The sequence below is a fragment of the Carettochelys insculpta genome, chromosome 1, assembly GCF_033958435.1.
Source record: "Carettochelys insculpta isolate YL-2023 chromosome 1, ASM3395843v1, whole genome shotgun sequence".
Classification (NCBI taxonomy): Eukaryota; Metazoa; Chordata; order Testudines; family Carettochelyidae; genus Carettochelys; species Carettochelys insculpta.
This window is the reverse complement of record NC_134137.1, coordinates 62973560-62990867: the sequence shown is the minus strand read 5'-3', so window position 1 is coordinate 62990867 and position 17308 is coordinate 62973560. Positions and strand designations below refer to the sequence as shown.

The window sequence follows — 17308 nt, the reverse complement described above, 5'->3', positions numbered from 1 at the left end:
ACTACATCAAGTGGAAAGGTAAAATTAGGAAGGTGTAAAGGCCTTTTAAAAACTTCTTAATATGTGTCATCATCCTCTCCCATTCATTCTATTCTCTCTCACTGCATCTTTGCCACCCTCCTCCTCCAGCATCTGCTTCTCTGTTAACATGGATTACCTCATTCAAGTACATACAATGGAGCATAAAGAAAAGTTTAAACAGTAGTAAAACAACACTGAACACGATCAACACCATCTTTCTAGAACCCTTAAAAACAAACTAAATTCTCTCCCAACAATAACTGGACATTGTCTGAACTTATCTCAATTACCTATGGCATCCTCGGGAGGGAGACTGATGCTGTCTGTATACAGATATTCCAGGAAGGCTCGGTAAACTTGATAAGAGAATTCACTCATTTCTATAATTTCATCATCATTGTTATTTAACAAGGAACGAAAATGCTCACATCTAAAAAATAAAAATAACATACATGGTGACTCACTGTTTGATAAAATTAACAGAAATAAGGTATCTATATCAATCAGAAAGATACAACATAAAATATATAATGTGGTGCAATGATAAAGCCATATCTATCTTTTTATATGTCTATAAATATTTTGCATGGTTGTGCAGTTTTGATGTCAACTTATAAAAATAAAAATCACAAATCAATAAAATACTTTGGAGTTATAATTTGGTTTCTTTCACATTGTTGTGCAGGGTGTTAGGCTTGAAGGTGCAGCCAAAATCCTGCACCTTAGTTTTGGTCTACACAGGAGATTAGTTGGAATGTAAATTTATGTTGATTTTCTAAGCAATCAGTCCACAATACAGGGTCCATTCCACCAACTTTAAGGGCTCCTTAGATTGACTTTGGTACTCCTGCTTCTCATGAGGAGTAACACCAAAATTGACCTTGCATGGTCAACGTCAGGGTAGTGCAGACAGAGCACTGTGAAATTCAGTGTTCTTGGCCTTCTGGAAGTGGGTCCCACAGTGCCCCAATGTGACCACTCTGGCTACTACTTTCAGCATCACTGCTCTCCAGGTGTGCAGGATGCAGCACTTTGTTGAGAGCATTATCCTAATCCCCAGGAGGAATAACGCCCTGTTGACAAAGATCTGTCACCAGAAAGCCAGTCTGGATGTTCCTGCAGGCTTTCTATTGACAGAAAAGACCTACAGGGTGTGATGCAGGGACGCCCTCTTCACAGCAATCAGAGCTCTGTGAGGTCCCTGCCTCCAGCCACTCTTAAAAACTGCAGGGAGACCACGTGGTGAAAAGATAAAATAGGGAAGAAATAGAGTAACAGGAAATGAGAGCAGAGATTAAAGTGAAGCAAGATTAATTAAGACAATCACAAGGAGTTTGAACCTGATGAAGTAACATACAGGAAATCAGTGAGGAAATCAAGATGACTTGAAAGGAATAGGAGAAGAGATGGCTGTAATCAAGGCAAGAGGCATATTTTTAGAGGAGATACAAAAGTCAGGAAGAGGCAAATTATTATACAATTGAAGATGATACAGCAAAAAAAGAGTTGGCAAGTGAGTTGAGGTGGGATGAGAAACAATAAAATCCAGTGAGCATGATGCTGCCCTGGGAATCAGGAGACCTGAGTTCTATTGCCACTGGCCTGCTGTAAAATGTAAACTCCTAAGGTAGAGGGAAGGATGCACATCTACCAACACAGGTGCTACAGAAGTCGTCCTCATGAAGGAGGAGAGAAATGCAGGGCCCCAGGTGTAGAACCCAAGAAAGGAAATGAGAAGGTGATCAACTATGGAGAAGGCGGCTTGAAAGAGAGATGACAGATAAACACTATTTTTACCTAGCAAAGAAAAGGTCACTAATAAGCTTGGTCAGGATAGATTAGATGCAGTGAAAAGAGTGGAACCAGACTGGAGGAAAGCAAGTAAAAATACAGGCAGCACGATTAAGCAGTGTGCTATGAAATTTCTGGACCCAAAGGAAGGGGAGGAGGAAATTTAACTAGGTGGTTAAATTTAACTAGGTGGTTAAACAGGTGGTTTTCAGCACAGGGCCTACTTATCAAACAGGAAAGGAAGCAGATATCAATAACATTGAATAGTAAATGCTCAGCATGAGTAAAATAGTGATGTTATTCCTTACCTAATTTTGAGAAGAACTTTATGAACATGTATATATTTTCCATCCACTAGAAACTTCAAGTCTGCAGTGTCAGGGTTGTCAAATTCCTTCTTCAGGGATTGGGCTACTGTTAGATGGTCATCAGGTTCTAAGACAAGAGAAGTATTTAACACTTACTGATGCATGAGTAAAAATGTTCCATATGTCATGATTCCTGGCGTTAAGTCGGCATTTCAACAAAAGCAGTGTTGGTCATAAACACAACCTTCCACTCAAGACTAGTAACAAATCAATAATGTGTGGAGTATGGCCCTCTAGAACAGAGAGTAGCTTCCTGTACGATTAGCCATTCCAAACAACTACGTGTCGCAAACCAAAAAGAGGTCCACCATTACCAGATGAGTTTTTTTCTGGGTGGTAGGAAATATTTCAGTGATAGGGTGAAACTTAACAGTCTCAGAAGTTTATTGTAACAACTGGCAATACATACTACCAGTTACTTTTGGTGGTTTGACAAATAAACACTTTCTGACAAAATAACAAGTCCTGTACCACCTTATAGGCTCACAGATATTTTCCAGCATAAGCTTTTGTGGGCAAAGACCTGCTTCATTAGATTAATGATGAAGACAGTCTTTGCTCACAAAAGCATATGCTCCAAAATATGTTAGACTATAAGGTGCCACAGGACGACTTGTTGTTTTTGAAGATACAGACTAACCCAGCTACCCCTCTGATTTCTGACAAAATAGTATTTTAAACTATTTATTCTGGCATATATAACACATATACAAAATCATATCAGGATCTGCTAAGAAAAATAAATATGTTTCAAATACTCCCAGTATGAGATACCGTTTCACATCAAGAGTAGCAAAACAAGTGAATACATCCCTCAGTGCTTGTGAAGTGTCCTCTAAGTAGTAGGTTTACACATAAACATTAAAAATTCATCTCACTTTAGTGAAGCTGTTCAGAGCATTGCATGCATTAAATGTCTACGCATGTACGAACATACGTACATATACACATAATAATATAGACCTTTGTGATACCTCTGTGACAAGTTTATCATATAGCCTTGACATCTCATCAGCTGTATGCTCACTAATCTCTCTCACATGGACTAGTTAGAATCACAGAACACAAGGACTGGAAGGCACCTCGACAGGCCATCGAGGCCAGCCCCCTGCCCCAACAGCAGGTCCAAGTACCATCTAAACCATCCCTGGTAGACATCTATCTAACCTGTTCTTAAATACCTCCAGCGATGGAGATTCCACAACCTCCCTTGGCAATTTATTTCTCTGTTTGACCGCCCTGACAGTTCGGAACTTTTTCCTAATGTCCAACCTAAACCTCCCTTGCTGCAGTTTAAGCCCGTTGCCTCTTGTTCTACCCTCAGAGGCCAAGAAAAACAAGTTCTCTCCTTCCTCCTTATGACTCCCTTTTAGATACCTGAAAACCGCTATCATGTCTCCCCTCAATCTTCTCTTTTCCAAACTAAACAAGCCCAATTCTTTCAACCTCTTTTCATAGGTCACATTCTCTAGACTTTTCGTCTTTCTTGTCGCTGTGTTCTAGTTCTAATACTTCAACTCCTCGAGCAGCTTCAAAGAACCCTTTTCTTTAAAAAAAAAAAAAAAAAAAAAAAAAAAGCCTTGGCGAAAACCAAACCTGTCTTAAAAATATTTCCTCCTCTTTCCATGTATGGTAACAGTTTTTCTCTACATGAATGTCACAAATTTGAAGTCTGACATCTTGCTGAATATGAATCAAGAAGTATGAATATTGTATTTTGGGAAATGGGAGAGTTTGGGAAATACTGAGTTTCTCCAGTGGGACCTAAACACTCACTTTTAGCTCTGGAAGGGCCTGAGACACAGGATGTGATATTATGACATAATGGACATTTTGATGTCTAGACAACTCATTGTAAGTTTTTGTAAAGAGTTTTATGGCTACCTCTAGACGTACACAGTAGGACTCAAAGTAACTAAGGCTTCTGGATTTATAGGCAGATTGATAAATAAAAAGTTCCCCATTATATTTTTAAAAATAAAAACATTCATATTCTTCTATAATGTGGCATATACAGAATATAATAATGTGCTTAAGAGTTTTATTGGCTCTCATTTTGGATGACCTGCGTAATTCAGATCTCTACCATTTGTTAGCAAACACAGTCACCTAAAATTCATACAAAGGATAGCTTTACTGCCTCACCTTGCCCTATAATATGTGCTGGAATACAGCATGTATTTAAAAGATTAAAATAATCAGCTTCCTACAGCTAACATATGCATATGTTTATTTTAAAGAGAACTAACCAGCTGATAAAGTAAATGTTTATTATTCTTCAAATGGTTTTAGATGACTGAGTTTGACATTCATATTATTTATTGCATTAAGTAGATTTATCACAGCATTTAAAATTACCACATACTTTGACTGCTTTGCTGTTTCCTTATCAACTTAGTGAATAAACCAAAGCACTCCTGCACTGTTGTCTGATGCAAGAAGTTCATCCCCAGGGAAGGGCTGATGTTCAACTGACATTTTATTACAGATTAAAAGAATGCTGTTATTTTGTTGTGGAAGCCAGAAATGACAGTTACTTGCAGGTGTAAAATGTGCGCCATTAAAATGTTGACAGCTGACCTCTACTGACTTGGTTAGATAAAGGAAAACAAAGGTAGGGCTAAATTTTGTGATGAATGTTAAAGATAAGAAGCTTGTATTTTATGCACAGGTGAAGAGGGAGCCAGTGCACAGGGACAAAGACAGGAGACCACATGGCTACAGAAATGAACTAATAAAATTATTTTAGAAGCAGCATTCTGAAAAGGAGTTGAAACAAAAAAGTGCCAGAAATGAGGTGGCTGCAATAGTCAAGATATGAAATGAGGAGGCCTCAGACAAAAATATAGTTGTCTGGCAGGCCAGATTTTAGTGATGTCATAAGAAGAAAAAGGCAGGCCAGATTTTAGAGATGTCATAAGAAGAAAAAGCAGCATACGTCAGAAATGATCTGACTATGTGGTCCTAGTGAGGAAGCGAAGTCAAATATGTCACTCAAAGTACATGCCCCCAAGTAAGCATGATGGCTCCGTTGTCCATAATGACAGCAAAAGCATGGATAGGAGAGAGACTGGAAAAAAATACAAACTATTTTGGACACGTTTCATTTCAGAGGATGACTAAACATCCCAAAAGATGTAAGAAAGACAGGTTAGGGCAGAGCTGGGCAAAATACAGCCCGTAGACCAGATTCAGCTCACCAAGCCACTGGATCTAGCCTGAAGGAACCTCAGCCAGCTCCCTGCCTGCCCCATCCTTGCTTGGCACTCAGAAAAGCCAGCTGTGGAGCTCTGTGAACATTGGAAGTTTGGGGGAGGTGGAAGAGGCTTCTTATACTCCCCCTACTCAAAGCAAAACCTTGCACTTCTGTAAAGGGGCTGGGGTTGCCAGAGGGAGGCACTTACCTGGGAAGCTCTCAGCTAGCAGGCTCCTTAGTTAGGGTCCCTGCCCTCTGTATCCCCACATGTGCTCAGAGCAGCTATCGGGACGATATGTGCTGCTTTGAGCGGAACGCTGTGAGCCTGAGGGAGGGGTACTTCACATGTTGCCTGTCCTGCAAACAGGCAGCTCCTACTGGCTGGAGACCTTGCATTTAGCAGCAATGATCAAAGCTGCTTTAACAGATCTGAAGAAAAGCCATGTGCAGCTTGAAAGCTTGTCTCTGTTACCAACAGATGTTGGTCTAACAAAAGATTTGACCTCATGTATCTTGTTTCTTTAAGTTAATTCTTTGGGTAACCTAAAAGTTCTAATGAACACCTAAGGTTGCCCCCATTTCAGTACAGACTATAAGACAAAGATTATACACCAATATATGTTCTTGGTCTATTCTGCTAGTAAGAAGCAGATGCATATTTCTGTAACATATCTATTCTCTCTAGGGCCACATCTCAGTAGTGAGAGGATGTACCCTTAGGTATGATGCAGGCGGGGTTTAATATTTGTTCACAATATACAAACACAAGAATCACAGGGCAAAAGATTCATCCTGTAGATCTTACCATTCTTGAATGGTTAACATCAATCAAGTGCACTGGTATCCCCAACAAATAAATTAAGACCTACTGAGAATAATGTTTCTGTGGTCAAACTCACCGTGGAACAGTAGTCCCTCTGGAGTTTTCTATCCATGGGTGGAATAAACTTTGTTATGTGCACGAAGGGATGTGTGGAGGTGTACCACCAATAGAAATACACACTGCCCATTGTGGTTGGCTGTGGTTACTCTGCTGGTAAGCTGGTTGGCACCTGAATCTCCCCTCTGGACTCCATCCATAAATGGATGTGAACCTGTGTGCTGTGTAGGAAGTGTTGACAAGCCCATCAAACTGCTGGTAGCTCTGAGATGTTGATACAGAGCGTGGCCTCTTGTGTGGACCACTTGTCCTGGGCTATGGCCCTTTGGAGCTCAGCCCCACCATCCCAAAAAGGATGTACCTGTTTTGAGCATATCTGAGGGTGGGTAATGTGAACATGAAGACTTCAAGGGGGTCTTTCCATCGCCTGAGGGAATCCAGCAGTACTCTGAAGCATTTGGAGAGAGAGATTGGCCTTATCCACTTCTGGAGACACCTGAGGTGGTTTCATGCGAAGAGTGACAACCATGGAGGCCACACATGACTCAGGAGTTGTACGCAGATCCTTCATGTGATCTGCAGGCTCTGCTGTTTTGTAGAGACCAGAATGGACATATTAAGGAATTTTTTATGGGCCGATAGACTGATGGTTACAGAATCCAAAGCAGCTCCAATGAAGTTTATCCTTTTATACAGTGCAAATATTTGAAATTAAAAATAATAAAGTAAGCGAATTAGTATGCTATTCTTGTTTAACAGTGGAATTAACCCTGCGATTAATCATGGCTTTTTTTTAAAAATCTCACAATTGCGATATGACAGCTCTACATGTAATAGTTTAGCACAATACTAATATGGGGTTTAGAATCAGTAGAGGTATGAGACAAAATGCTCCAATATCGTCGAGCATCTTTTTCGTGCATCTAGAGAGAGCAATGGACAAGACCAAGGAACAGGTAGAAGGGATATCTGTGCACGGGAAAAGAAAAAGCAACTTGAGGTTCACAGATGATATAGTTATCATTGAGGAAGATATGGAGAAGCTAGCAAAAACGGCGCAGGGTGCTAAACAAGGAAGGGAAGCAGTACAGACTGATTATGAACATGGATAAAAGAAAAACAATGGTATTTGGAGATAAGGAAATAGGAAGATCAGTGTTGATGGGATTGAACTAGAGAACATAGAGAAGTTCGTGTATCTGGGGAGCAACATAACGTATGATCTAGACTTTAAAAAGGAAATAGTGACTAGAATAGCGAAAGCAAGAGTGAATTTGAAGGCAAAGGATAAGATCTGGAAAAGCAAAGCGATTAGCTTAGGAATGAAGCTGAGTGTGTTGAAAAAGTGTGTATTCAGCAGCATGTTGTATGGATGTGAGACCTGAGTGACAACAAAAGATTCAAAGAGAAGAGTATTGGCGTTTGAGAGGAGTTGGTATAGAAAGATCCTCAGAATAAGATGGATGCAGAAGGTCACCAACAAGGAATTATATATGAAGATGCAGCTGAAAGAGAACCTACTGCAGAAGGTTATACAATGCAAGTTACAGCTATTCGGGCATATTTGCACAGTGATCGATGAATGAAAAATCAAGACTGGTATTTAGCACAATGGACAGTTCAAATAGGAGAGGCAGACCCCACAGAGAATGGGTAGATGATACAGTAGATTGGTGTGGAGCTTGTCTTCAGAAAGTAAGGCACTCTGCACTGGACAGGGAAAGATGGAAGGAAATAGCAAGAGAGGCATCAAACACCAATGGGTGCCAAGCCTATGGTGGTTGATGATGATGCATACATTTTTGTTTGTTTCTTAATATCTAGTCTTAGTTTTCTTTAGTGTTCTGCATTCCTTCACATACCTCTCTATTATTCAGAATATTTGAATATCCAGCAACCTCCTGGTCCCAGGGTTGCTGGATATGAAAGAGTTTACTGTACTACAGAAGAGATCCTAGGCTTCAACCAGAGAGTGATTCTGAACTGATGTATTGATATACATGACCCTGAGGGTGTTCAAGATAGAGTCATTCAGAAATACTCTTTGAGGCTAAAAACTGAGAAAGATACATGGCATAAACAAACTGCAACTACTGATAAACAGATTAGCAATTGATGATCATCTATATGAATATTCCAGAATGAACTGGAGCATAAATAGTTCAGAGGAAAGATCCTGTTTATTTCCTATCAAAGAGGCCCGTAAGAAAAACCTTCAAGGATGACTCACTGTAGAGATAATGGGCTGAAAGCTTTCCTGACAAAATATTTCCTTGATGATGCAGTATGCAAGTTGAAGGGGTCTACCAGGTACTTTGTCGCCCTATGCTGGAGACCCTATGATCCTACCACACCTTGCCCCAGGAAGGAGCCCTGCAGATGGGTCCTCCAGGCCTACATAGAAAAGCTTCATAAAAGGGCAGAAGGCTGAGCCACTGAAGACCTACTCAGCAAGGATGTTATACAGAAGGTAGGAGAAGATGCACTTAAACCCTCCAGGCAAGGATGATCAGATTAAGGAAACACCCCGTAGCCTCATTTTCATCAAGATAGGACAGAAAGACATCTCCATTAACAAAAAATGGAGAACAGAGATTCCAAAGCAAGAATCACAGTGAACTGTGGGATACAGAAAGCAGGAAAACATTGCCTTGTGGGAAATCTGTTTCAGATGCTAATGAACCCACACTTCTGCACACCCAGAAAAATCAATTATCAGACCAATTTTAGTAATAAATCCTCTACCGATATCCAAAACACAGAAGCTACCTAATTGCATTACGAGCTCCCTCAAAGGAATACCACCCATAGCCAGAATCGATTAGTTCCTATTGTCTAGCCTAGACCATTCTACATATACTGCTAGGGGAAAATTCTTCTGGCTACCTTGCACATGCATGGGTAGGCACCTGAGTGCAACTGACATGAACAAGTACTCAAGGAAGAAGTAAGTCCCATTAACAAAGACACATTGCGTCAAATATTAAAAAAAATATTCAGGAGAATGGTCTGGTCTACTGAACAGTTTATCCAAAGCTCATAGTATCCAAAAGCAACTAGAAAAATCAGTACCATACTATATATGGAATTCAGAAATAATGCACTCAAACCAGCTCACAATTCTACGTAAACAGGCTGCTATGTTCTTCACTTGCTGAGTCCTGATCTACACTACAAAAATAGGTTGGCATGAGTCATCTTACATTGACCTAGTCGTGTATGGATCCACCCTCAAAATTTGTCTCTTGCCAACACAGGCATCCTATTACACCAATACACTAAAATCACTTCCCTCAGCAGTGAAATATGGCCAGTCTTCTGAGGTTGACACAGTGCACAACCTGTATCACATTTAACAGTCTTCCAGCAGCTGTCCCACAATGCCCCATTGCTTGCAAGTGACCATTCTAGTCATAATTGTAGATTCCACTGCTCAAATATCACACAGACTGGAAGCTACTCTTCCCAGTATATTTTTAAAAAACTCCACTTTTTTTTCCTGATTGTTCAGCTTTGTGAGTACACCAAGCAAATAATCCTTGCTGTGTACAACTGCCCAAACCACCATGCCAGCTCCATGCAGTAGGCACTTTTCTGCCTGGACCAGACAAGAGTTACTACATCTCGGCCAGGGGTCTGTAACCAAAATAGCTAAAAAGAGCCATTTTTTCAAGATCAGTTACAAAATCAATACACTTCAAGAGTCACAAATGCACATGAATATGAGACAGTCCTTATTAGTAGGCTAGTTAGCAGGCATCCTTCAATCCCGAGGGATCATGGGTTTGCGCCCCAGTTGGACTGATTCGAGCAGCATCTTCTGTGGCTGTGCAATCCAATCTGAGAGTGGCAGTCCTTTCCACACTGTGAGCCGCAGTAGGCAGATGTCGCTCTGGTATCACGGGCACGGATCTTCCTGAGGGCTCTCCTGTCTTCCGCTTCCTTCACCAAGGTAGTTTCATATACAACAAGAGCTTCCTTCACTCCTTGTTTCCAGGCATGCCTGTCTGAGGCGAGCGAATGCCAGGTGTTCATGCTGATAGAGCACTGAGGTCACGCTTGCATGTGTCCTTGTAGTGCAATTTAGGTCGCCCTTTCGGCCTCTTTCCAGATGCCAGTGCACCGAAGAGGAGGTCCTTTGGTATTCGGCCATCTGTCATGCGTGAGACATGGCCCAGCCAGCGCATACGCATTCCCTTATTAAGTAATGTCAAACCACACTTTCTGTGACCCCTATTTTAAGAATAGTGCACACACAACAATAAGTACCAGTTAGACATTTTAAGTTACATTCACCCAGGGGTTGGAGAGCAAATGAGGACAAGGAAAATGCTGAGCCTGGGGATGGGCTCTTAAGCAAGAAGGAGCAATATTCATATCAACCCTCCACACCAGTGTTGCTCAACCCTTTTTTTTTTTTTTAAATAAAAGTACGCCTTTTTAAAAATAAAATAATAAATCCCCCCAGCCCCCTTGCTTTAACTCAATCCCCCTTCCCCTCCTCCAGAGGCAGGCACCCCCAGCTCCCAGGAACCTCACTTTAACCCAATCCCCCCTCCCCCACTCCAGGGCCAGACATCTTGAGCTCCCCCCGACTTTAACCCAAACCCCCACCCCAGAGCCAGGCATCCCAGCCCCCTTCCCCGACTGTAATCCAATGCCGCAACTCACCAGAGGGGCTGCCACGCACTTCTCCCTCAAAGCGCCGGGGCAGGATGCATGCAGTAGACAGCCACGCACGAGTCAGCAGCAGTAGCATCTGGAGCCGCAAATGACTCCCTAAAGAGCCGTAGTTTGCCGACCCCTGTTCTGGGCTGTACCAAGAAGAGGGTGTGCAAATACAGCTATGGACCAGCCACAGAAACATGGGTGTCTATGAAAAGATTGCAAAGGGGATGCAGGTAAAGACGTATGACACAGACCAGCACCAGTACTGCATGAAAACAAAGGAACTGTGGCAGGAACATCACAAGACCAGGTACATCAATAACTCCTCTAGTGCTGCACCCCAAACCTACCATTTTTACAATGAGCTGCATGCCAATTCAGCAGAGACCCACCAGCAACCCACAAACAGAGAGCACTGTTGTGAACAGCGAGAAGGAGTTAAAAAAAAGAAAATGCAAAGCTAGGCTCCAGCCATGCCTTGAGCCAGGACCTGTTTGAATCTCTATAAACAGTCCAGCCAGCCCTGCCAGCCAAGCAGAGACAAGCCCAGTCCAGTGTAACTGTGTGCAATGTAAGTTTAATGATAACACTCAACCTGGCCTCACATCAACACAGCAAAAGGTACAGACTGGGGATTAATTAGCCATTTAAACATTAGATTAGCAGCCTCCCCCACCACATACTCCTACCCAGCGGCTACTCCGGTTGGGCGGGACTAGAGCAACCCTTCTTGTGGTGGGTGAGGGGCTGCTTCACTCCATACTGGTTCATGGTAACCGATAAGCCTCAGCCATTTAGGGTGAGGCTTACCAGTTAACTGGTTAAATGTGAACATTCCTAGTACACGCTTTTCATTGTTTTAATTGTAAGAGAAGAAATAACTGCAACAGAGGTACTTCTACTGTTTGCTCATTCCCTTGTAGGTTTAGCTGGGAGTAGGTGGGCATGAAAAGCCGTTTGCTTCTTTTATCTTTCCAAGGCTATGTCTACACTAGCCCCAAAGATCAACTCTTTCAGGACTGATTTTCTGGGGTTAGATTTTTAGCATCTGTTAGGGACGCGCAAAATCAACCTCTCAGTGATCATATTTAACCCCTGAACTCCTCACAAGAGGCAACCAGAAAGGGAGATCAATGTGAGAAACTCTCCCATCAACCTTCTTCAATAGGGATGGCCAAGTAAGCCAAGTGCAGATACATCAATTCTACCTACGCAATTGCCGTAGCTAGAATTGCATGCCTGAAGTTGACTTACTTTGCCTAGTGTAGACATAGCCTAACATATGCGTCTGCAACCTGCGGCTCCAGAGCCACATGCAGCTCTTTAGCAACTTCTTTGTCCCTCACAGCACTATAATGAAAAAATAAAAAAAACCCTCCTGATTATTTTCTATAAGCAGTAAACATCTAAAAGCCCAACAATGAACAACTCCTATCTAAACAGCAAATGATATGTGATCTCAAAAAGCTGGATAACTCCCCCTTTAATATGTGCACTGCATTGTAAGGTATGATACTGTATCTGTGTTTTGATTGTGTTGCTAATAAAGTCTTGATTTTGAAAAGGAAAAAGAAGATTGCAGCATTCCAGTGCAAGGGCAACACGCATTTTAAGAAACAAAACTGAAATCAAACATGAAGTAAAATTGGCAAAAATAAAGTGGGTTCAGGAGTGAAAGTCAGGAGATAGTAGTACAAACACACACATAAAATGTGAGGAAACAGAATATAAAAAAAGTTTGTGAACGTCCTGCAGTAAACATGTATTGCATTACAAATCATTGTGTGTGTGCTGTTTTTAAAATAGGGGTTACAAAAAATATGGTATGATGTTATTTATTAACGACTGTCTCATAGTCACATGCATTGGAGCTCTGGAATTACTGAGTTTTTACCAAATTCTAAAAAAATGTGTCTTCTTGCTATTTTGGTTGCTGACCCTGCCCTAGAGATCTTGATGAAACTGTCACTGAGATCTCTGCAATCCTCTCCTGAAGGTTTCTAAGGAATAACCCATCTGTAGGAAACTTTCACACCACTCCGTGATGAGTTCAACTGGCACCATTTCAGTAAACAGGTTATTGGCATATGGGCCCATGCAGCTGCAGGACACCACCAAAAAGCTAAGCTATTTGTGCCTTGTTACCATCACAAGGGAGATATCAGCTATGATCACAACCACCTGTGGGAAACAGTGACAGTGTTCAATATTTCTGCCGTATACTCACACCCATTGGATACAGTCTGAAATGTTATTGTTTCAGCCACATGCTTTCATTTGCGTTTGGTGCCTTTCCAGTTTTAAAGTTCTGTTTTGTTAATTTATCTTAAGTTTAGATTGTATTGACTGGATTTGTTTGTTTGTAATTGGTCTATCTGCACCGTATTTGCCACTTTATATCTTTCTACATTTTGGAAATAATATTATCTTTATTAATTCATAATGGCTGCATCTACATAGCGAGATTTTTCAAAAGCAAGAGGCTCTTTTTAAAAAGCCCATGGAGTGTCTACACACAAAAAGCATTCTTTCAAAAGAATGTCGTGCTCCTTTCAAAATCACTCTTTCCCGTTTCAGGAACAGCACCCCCTTTTGACATGTGTAAATGCTCCGCAAGGCCCTTCTTTCAAAAGAACAGTCTTCATTTTCAATCCTTGGCCCATTCTTTTGAAACAGTGGGGGCAGCGTCGATGCTCTCCTTGAAAAGAGCAGATCACTCTTTTGATCTGCTTTTTTGTGTGTGGACGCACTCTTTCAAAAGAAGTTCTTTCAGAAGATCTCTGTAGCGTAGACTTAGCCAAGACATACTGCAAAATGGTACTCTAAGAAACCAGTACTTCTAATTCAACCATACAATTCAAGGATTTAAGTAAACACCTAGTCACCGATATAAATGTACTGCAAGCATTACACAATTCTCAATAGCACCCAAAGCTTCAGACCCTGACATCTAGCCAGAAGAGAAAACTAGTGGCTGACTGTTAAAATGCTCTATCAAAGCCTGCCTCAACTGAACAGCTCCACACTGAGCTCTTGTTAATGGCCTTTATGGTGAGCTGTTCAGAGTCAGCAGACAACCACTCTACCTCTACCTTCCATGCTTGCATGACAATAGCCCCAACTTCAAAACAATTTCCCACTGACCAGTACCAATCCTGCACGTCTGAAACTACAGGACAATCATGTATTTGCAATGATCATGAGAATAATGTAAACCTCTCTGGGCTCTATGCTCCCGTCAGAAGTGGTGGACGCCAAAAAGTGCCATGCAGAGTTGTGCCATAACTCCCAATCATGAAGGCATGCACCCGCAGCGGACAATGATATGGACAGGGAGCAGCTATAAAGCAATGGGAACAAGGAGAGAACAGGAGGCAGAAAGGCCTGCAATAGTAGAGGGACAACAGTCTCATATCAGGCTCTCTCTAAGCCTTGGTCTACACTACAGAATTACTTTTGCATAACTAGGTTACTTGGGGGGTGTGAATAATCCACACTCCTGAGTGGTGCTGTTATACTGACCTAAGCACAAGTGTAAACAGTGTAATGTTGATGGAAGAGCTTTTCCCATGAACACAACTTCTGCTCCTGTGGGTGGGGATGGGGGATGTTTGAAAGTGGGGCAGATTAACTAAACCAACATGAGGTGTTTCCTCCCTTTGACTCAAAGCATTTTCATTAAATGGTTATAGTGGCATGCATTCAAAGTCTAGACCTGCCCTGAGAAACTGCAGAGAGAAAAAAGACGCCAGCAAGCTCTGGTGTTTAAGGGCTAGTCATGTTGATGGACTAGGCTCCAGAGAGAAACAATTAACCGGGTGTGACTACCAGTGTATAACAATAGGATGCATTGTAACTCCCTGTGTAGAACCTTAAGGTCAACATGGATCTTTTAATTTTGCGACCACAGTATCCATAAAGGGGACACACAGTGCGCTACTTTAGCCTACAATGCTATTTACACTCCCTTTTAGTTCAAACCACAGGGCAATGTAGACATGCCCTTAGACTCCTAAGTCATGTAGAAATTTTTGAAAATACTCCTCTTCCTGCTTAGTCTCCCTCACAAAAGGGAAAGAAAGGTTCTCACTTTTCCAAACACAAATTAGAAGCACTACGTGTCTTGGTTATTGTGCGGTGACATTCAGAAACTGTGGAGAACAGAGTTCTGAGAAGTGATCTCCAGAACAGGATTCATATACAATTACCTCATACCAAAACAAAGGAGACCATCTTGCACATGTCCACCGAAAAATGCCACCCCATAAAACAGATCTGACTGCCTGTGATTTAGCATGCACCAGCTGTCAGAAAGTCAACATTTTTTACAGTTCCACAGTTCCTTTTGTTAAAGTTAACATATGCTATAGGTTGTATTTCCCAGTTTAAAATTTTTAAAATTAACTAATGTTTATTTTCAAATGCACTTACCCTTCCTTATGCACCAAATGTAATAAAAAAAGATTAGGATGCAACAACAACAACAAAAAAAAAACAACACATTAAGCTCACCTACTGATAGGAGACGCCACGTCACAGCAGGAGTAGCAAAACAAGCAAACACATCATCAGTGCAGGCAAAGTGTGTAAGATGTGGAAGAATCACAGACTGACCACGGCACTGACCCCACATGTACACATGGCCACCCTGGGTTTTAGCAGCAGAAGTGTGAGCAGAGTGGCAGGCTGCAATCTCTATCACTCTAAATTCACAAGCAAACAAAAACACTGGCATAAGGACAAAGTGAACTGGAAAAGCTTACTGCCATATATCTACCTTTGTATGCTTGCATGCATTTCAAGTTTCTATAATATGCAACAAAACTGAAAATAAGGTTGTTCATGTAGTTATTTTTCTAAATCTTCACCTTAAAAACAGCAAATCATATTTATCACAGAATATTTTACATTTTAATTAAAACCAAATGAAATTGCAATCATTACAATATTATACCTCTTAAAGCACACCTAATAAACTATTTTGCTAGTCTTTAAAGTGCTACTTGACTGCTTTTTGTTTTGATAGTGTATAGACTAGCACGGCTCCCTCTCTGTTACTCTTAGCATTGCTTCTAACTAATATGCATGCACTAGTAGTAACTAAATTTTCCGCAGACTGTTTTTAGAACTTTTTCCAAATGAAGGAACAAGAACAAATGAAACAGCTGATTAAAGAACACTACCCCCACTCATTTTAATTATATTAAGATGCTTCACGAACTCTTGAGATTGATTTTGGGTTTTTAAAACTTCCATCACATTCAGTGCTACACAACCAACTCCTTTGCAGTCTGAAGTGTAACTTATCTGCTTAGTGGTGAAGTTATATGCATCTATATCTTAAGTCAAAATCTTGCATCCCTTAGTGAGAGAACCCTCCCAGGTGTCATAAAGAACACAGGAACTGGCCAACAACTATGACGGTAATAGATACATGAACTGAGCCAAAAGTATTTTAAGCAAAAAATAAGTATTTGTGCTTGTAAAAAGCAACAAACTGGAGGAAATAATGCTACAAGATATACTCCAACAGCAATTACCTCTTCCTTCTACCAGGTGGAGACAGAAACAATTATATGGCTGTGTCTACACTACAAAAATAACTTTGAAGTAAGCAACTTTGAAGATGAGCATCTACATACTCCATCCCTGGGAATGGAGTAAGGACTTCGAAGTAAGGGAAAATGTGTGTAGACTCTCTGCTGGCTACATCAAAGTAGTGCCTAACTTCAAAGTTAGTTCCTAGTGTAGACGCACCCATGCATGAATAGCATTTCACTTTTGTGAAGGCTTTCGCAGCAGAAAAAATAAAATGGTTTATTTAAGAAGACTCAAATACACTCCTGCAAGAAACACAAACACACAGTACTGCATTATCCACAGAAAATATTCTATTACTGACTACAAGGGACTAAGACTGAAAACTTTGTAAAAGCTAAATTTTTGGGCAGCAATATAATTTTATTCCCTCAAGCTTCCCATGTACTATTTTAGTACACTCATCCCTTGTTTAATGAGTACTTTACTTAAGAATACTTGCTAATACAAAGAACATATATACCTACCTTTATTCACTATATGAGTGGAACCTCCCCCGCTTATATGAGTGGTGTCCCTGGCCAGGGAAACCCACAGCCCTGTGGCTGGCTCCGCTCCAGCCCTTCAGCTGAGGGAAGAGAGGGAGAAGGCTCTGAGCCTGGTTCCCTCCCCTGCAATGGTGGGAAAGTGAAACTGACCAGCCATGAGCTGATCAGTTTCCCGCCCGCAAGCCATGGGGAGACTGGAACTGGCCTGCCCCTGGCTCCCAGCTCCTGCCACTCTGGGAGCCAGGAAACTGACCAGCCCTAGTGGTTCCTGGCTCCACTCCTATTGCAGGAAAATTTG

At 41.3% G+C, this 17308-nt stretch overlaps 1 protein-coding gene across 6 annotated transcripts in view; it reads right to left on the bottom strand.

The window, feature by feature from the left end:
• The window catches only part of RCBTB2 (RCC1 and BTB domain containing protein 2), a 44411-nt gene that overhangs the window by 4390 nt on the left and 22713 nt on the right, over positions 1–17308 (bottom strand). For 5 of the 6 annotated variants that reach the window (XM_074987871.1, XM_074987860.1, XM_074987889.1 and 2 more), the window contains 3 exons: positions 15437–15627; positions 2121–2247; positions 312–451 (listed from right to left, as the gene is read on the bottom strand). In XM_074987871.1, coding sequence (XP_074843972.1) covers positions 312–451; positions 2121–2247; positions 15437–15627 — 458 coding nt within the window. Of the gene's footprint in view, positions 1–311; positions 452–2120; positions 2248–10927; positions 11130–15436; positions 15628–17308 lie in introns of those variants that run through there. The other variant, XR_012644530.1, reaches the window with a different exon arrangement.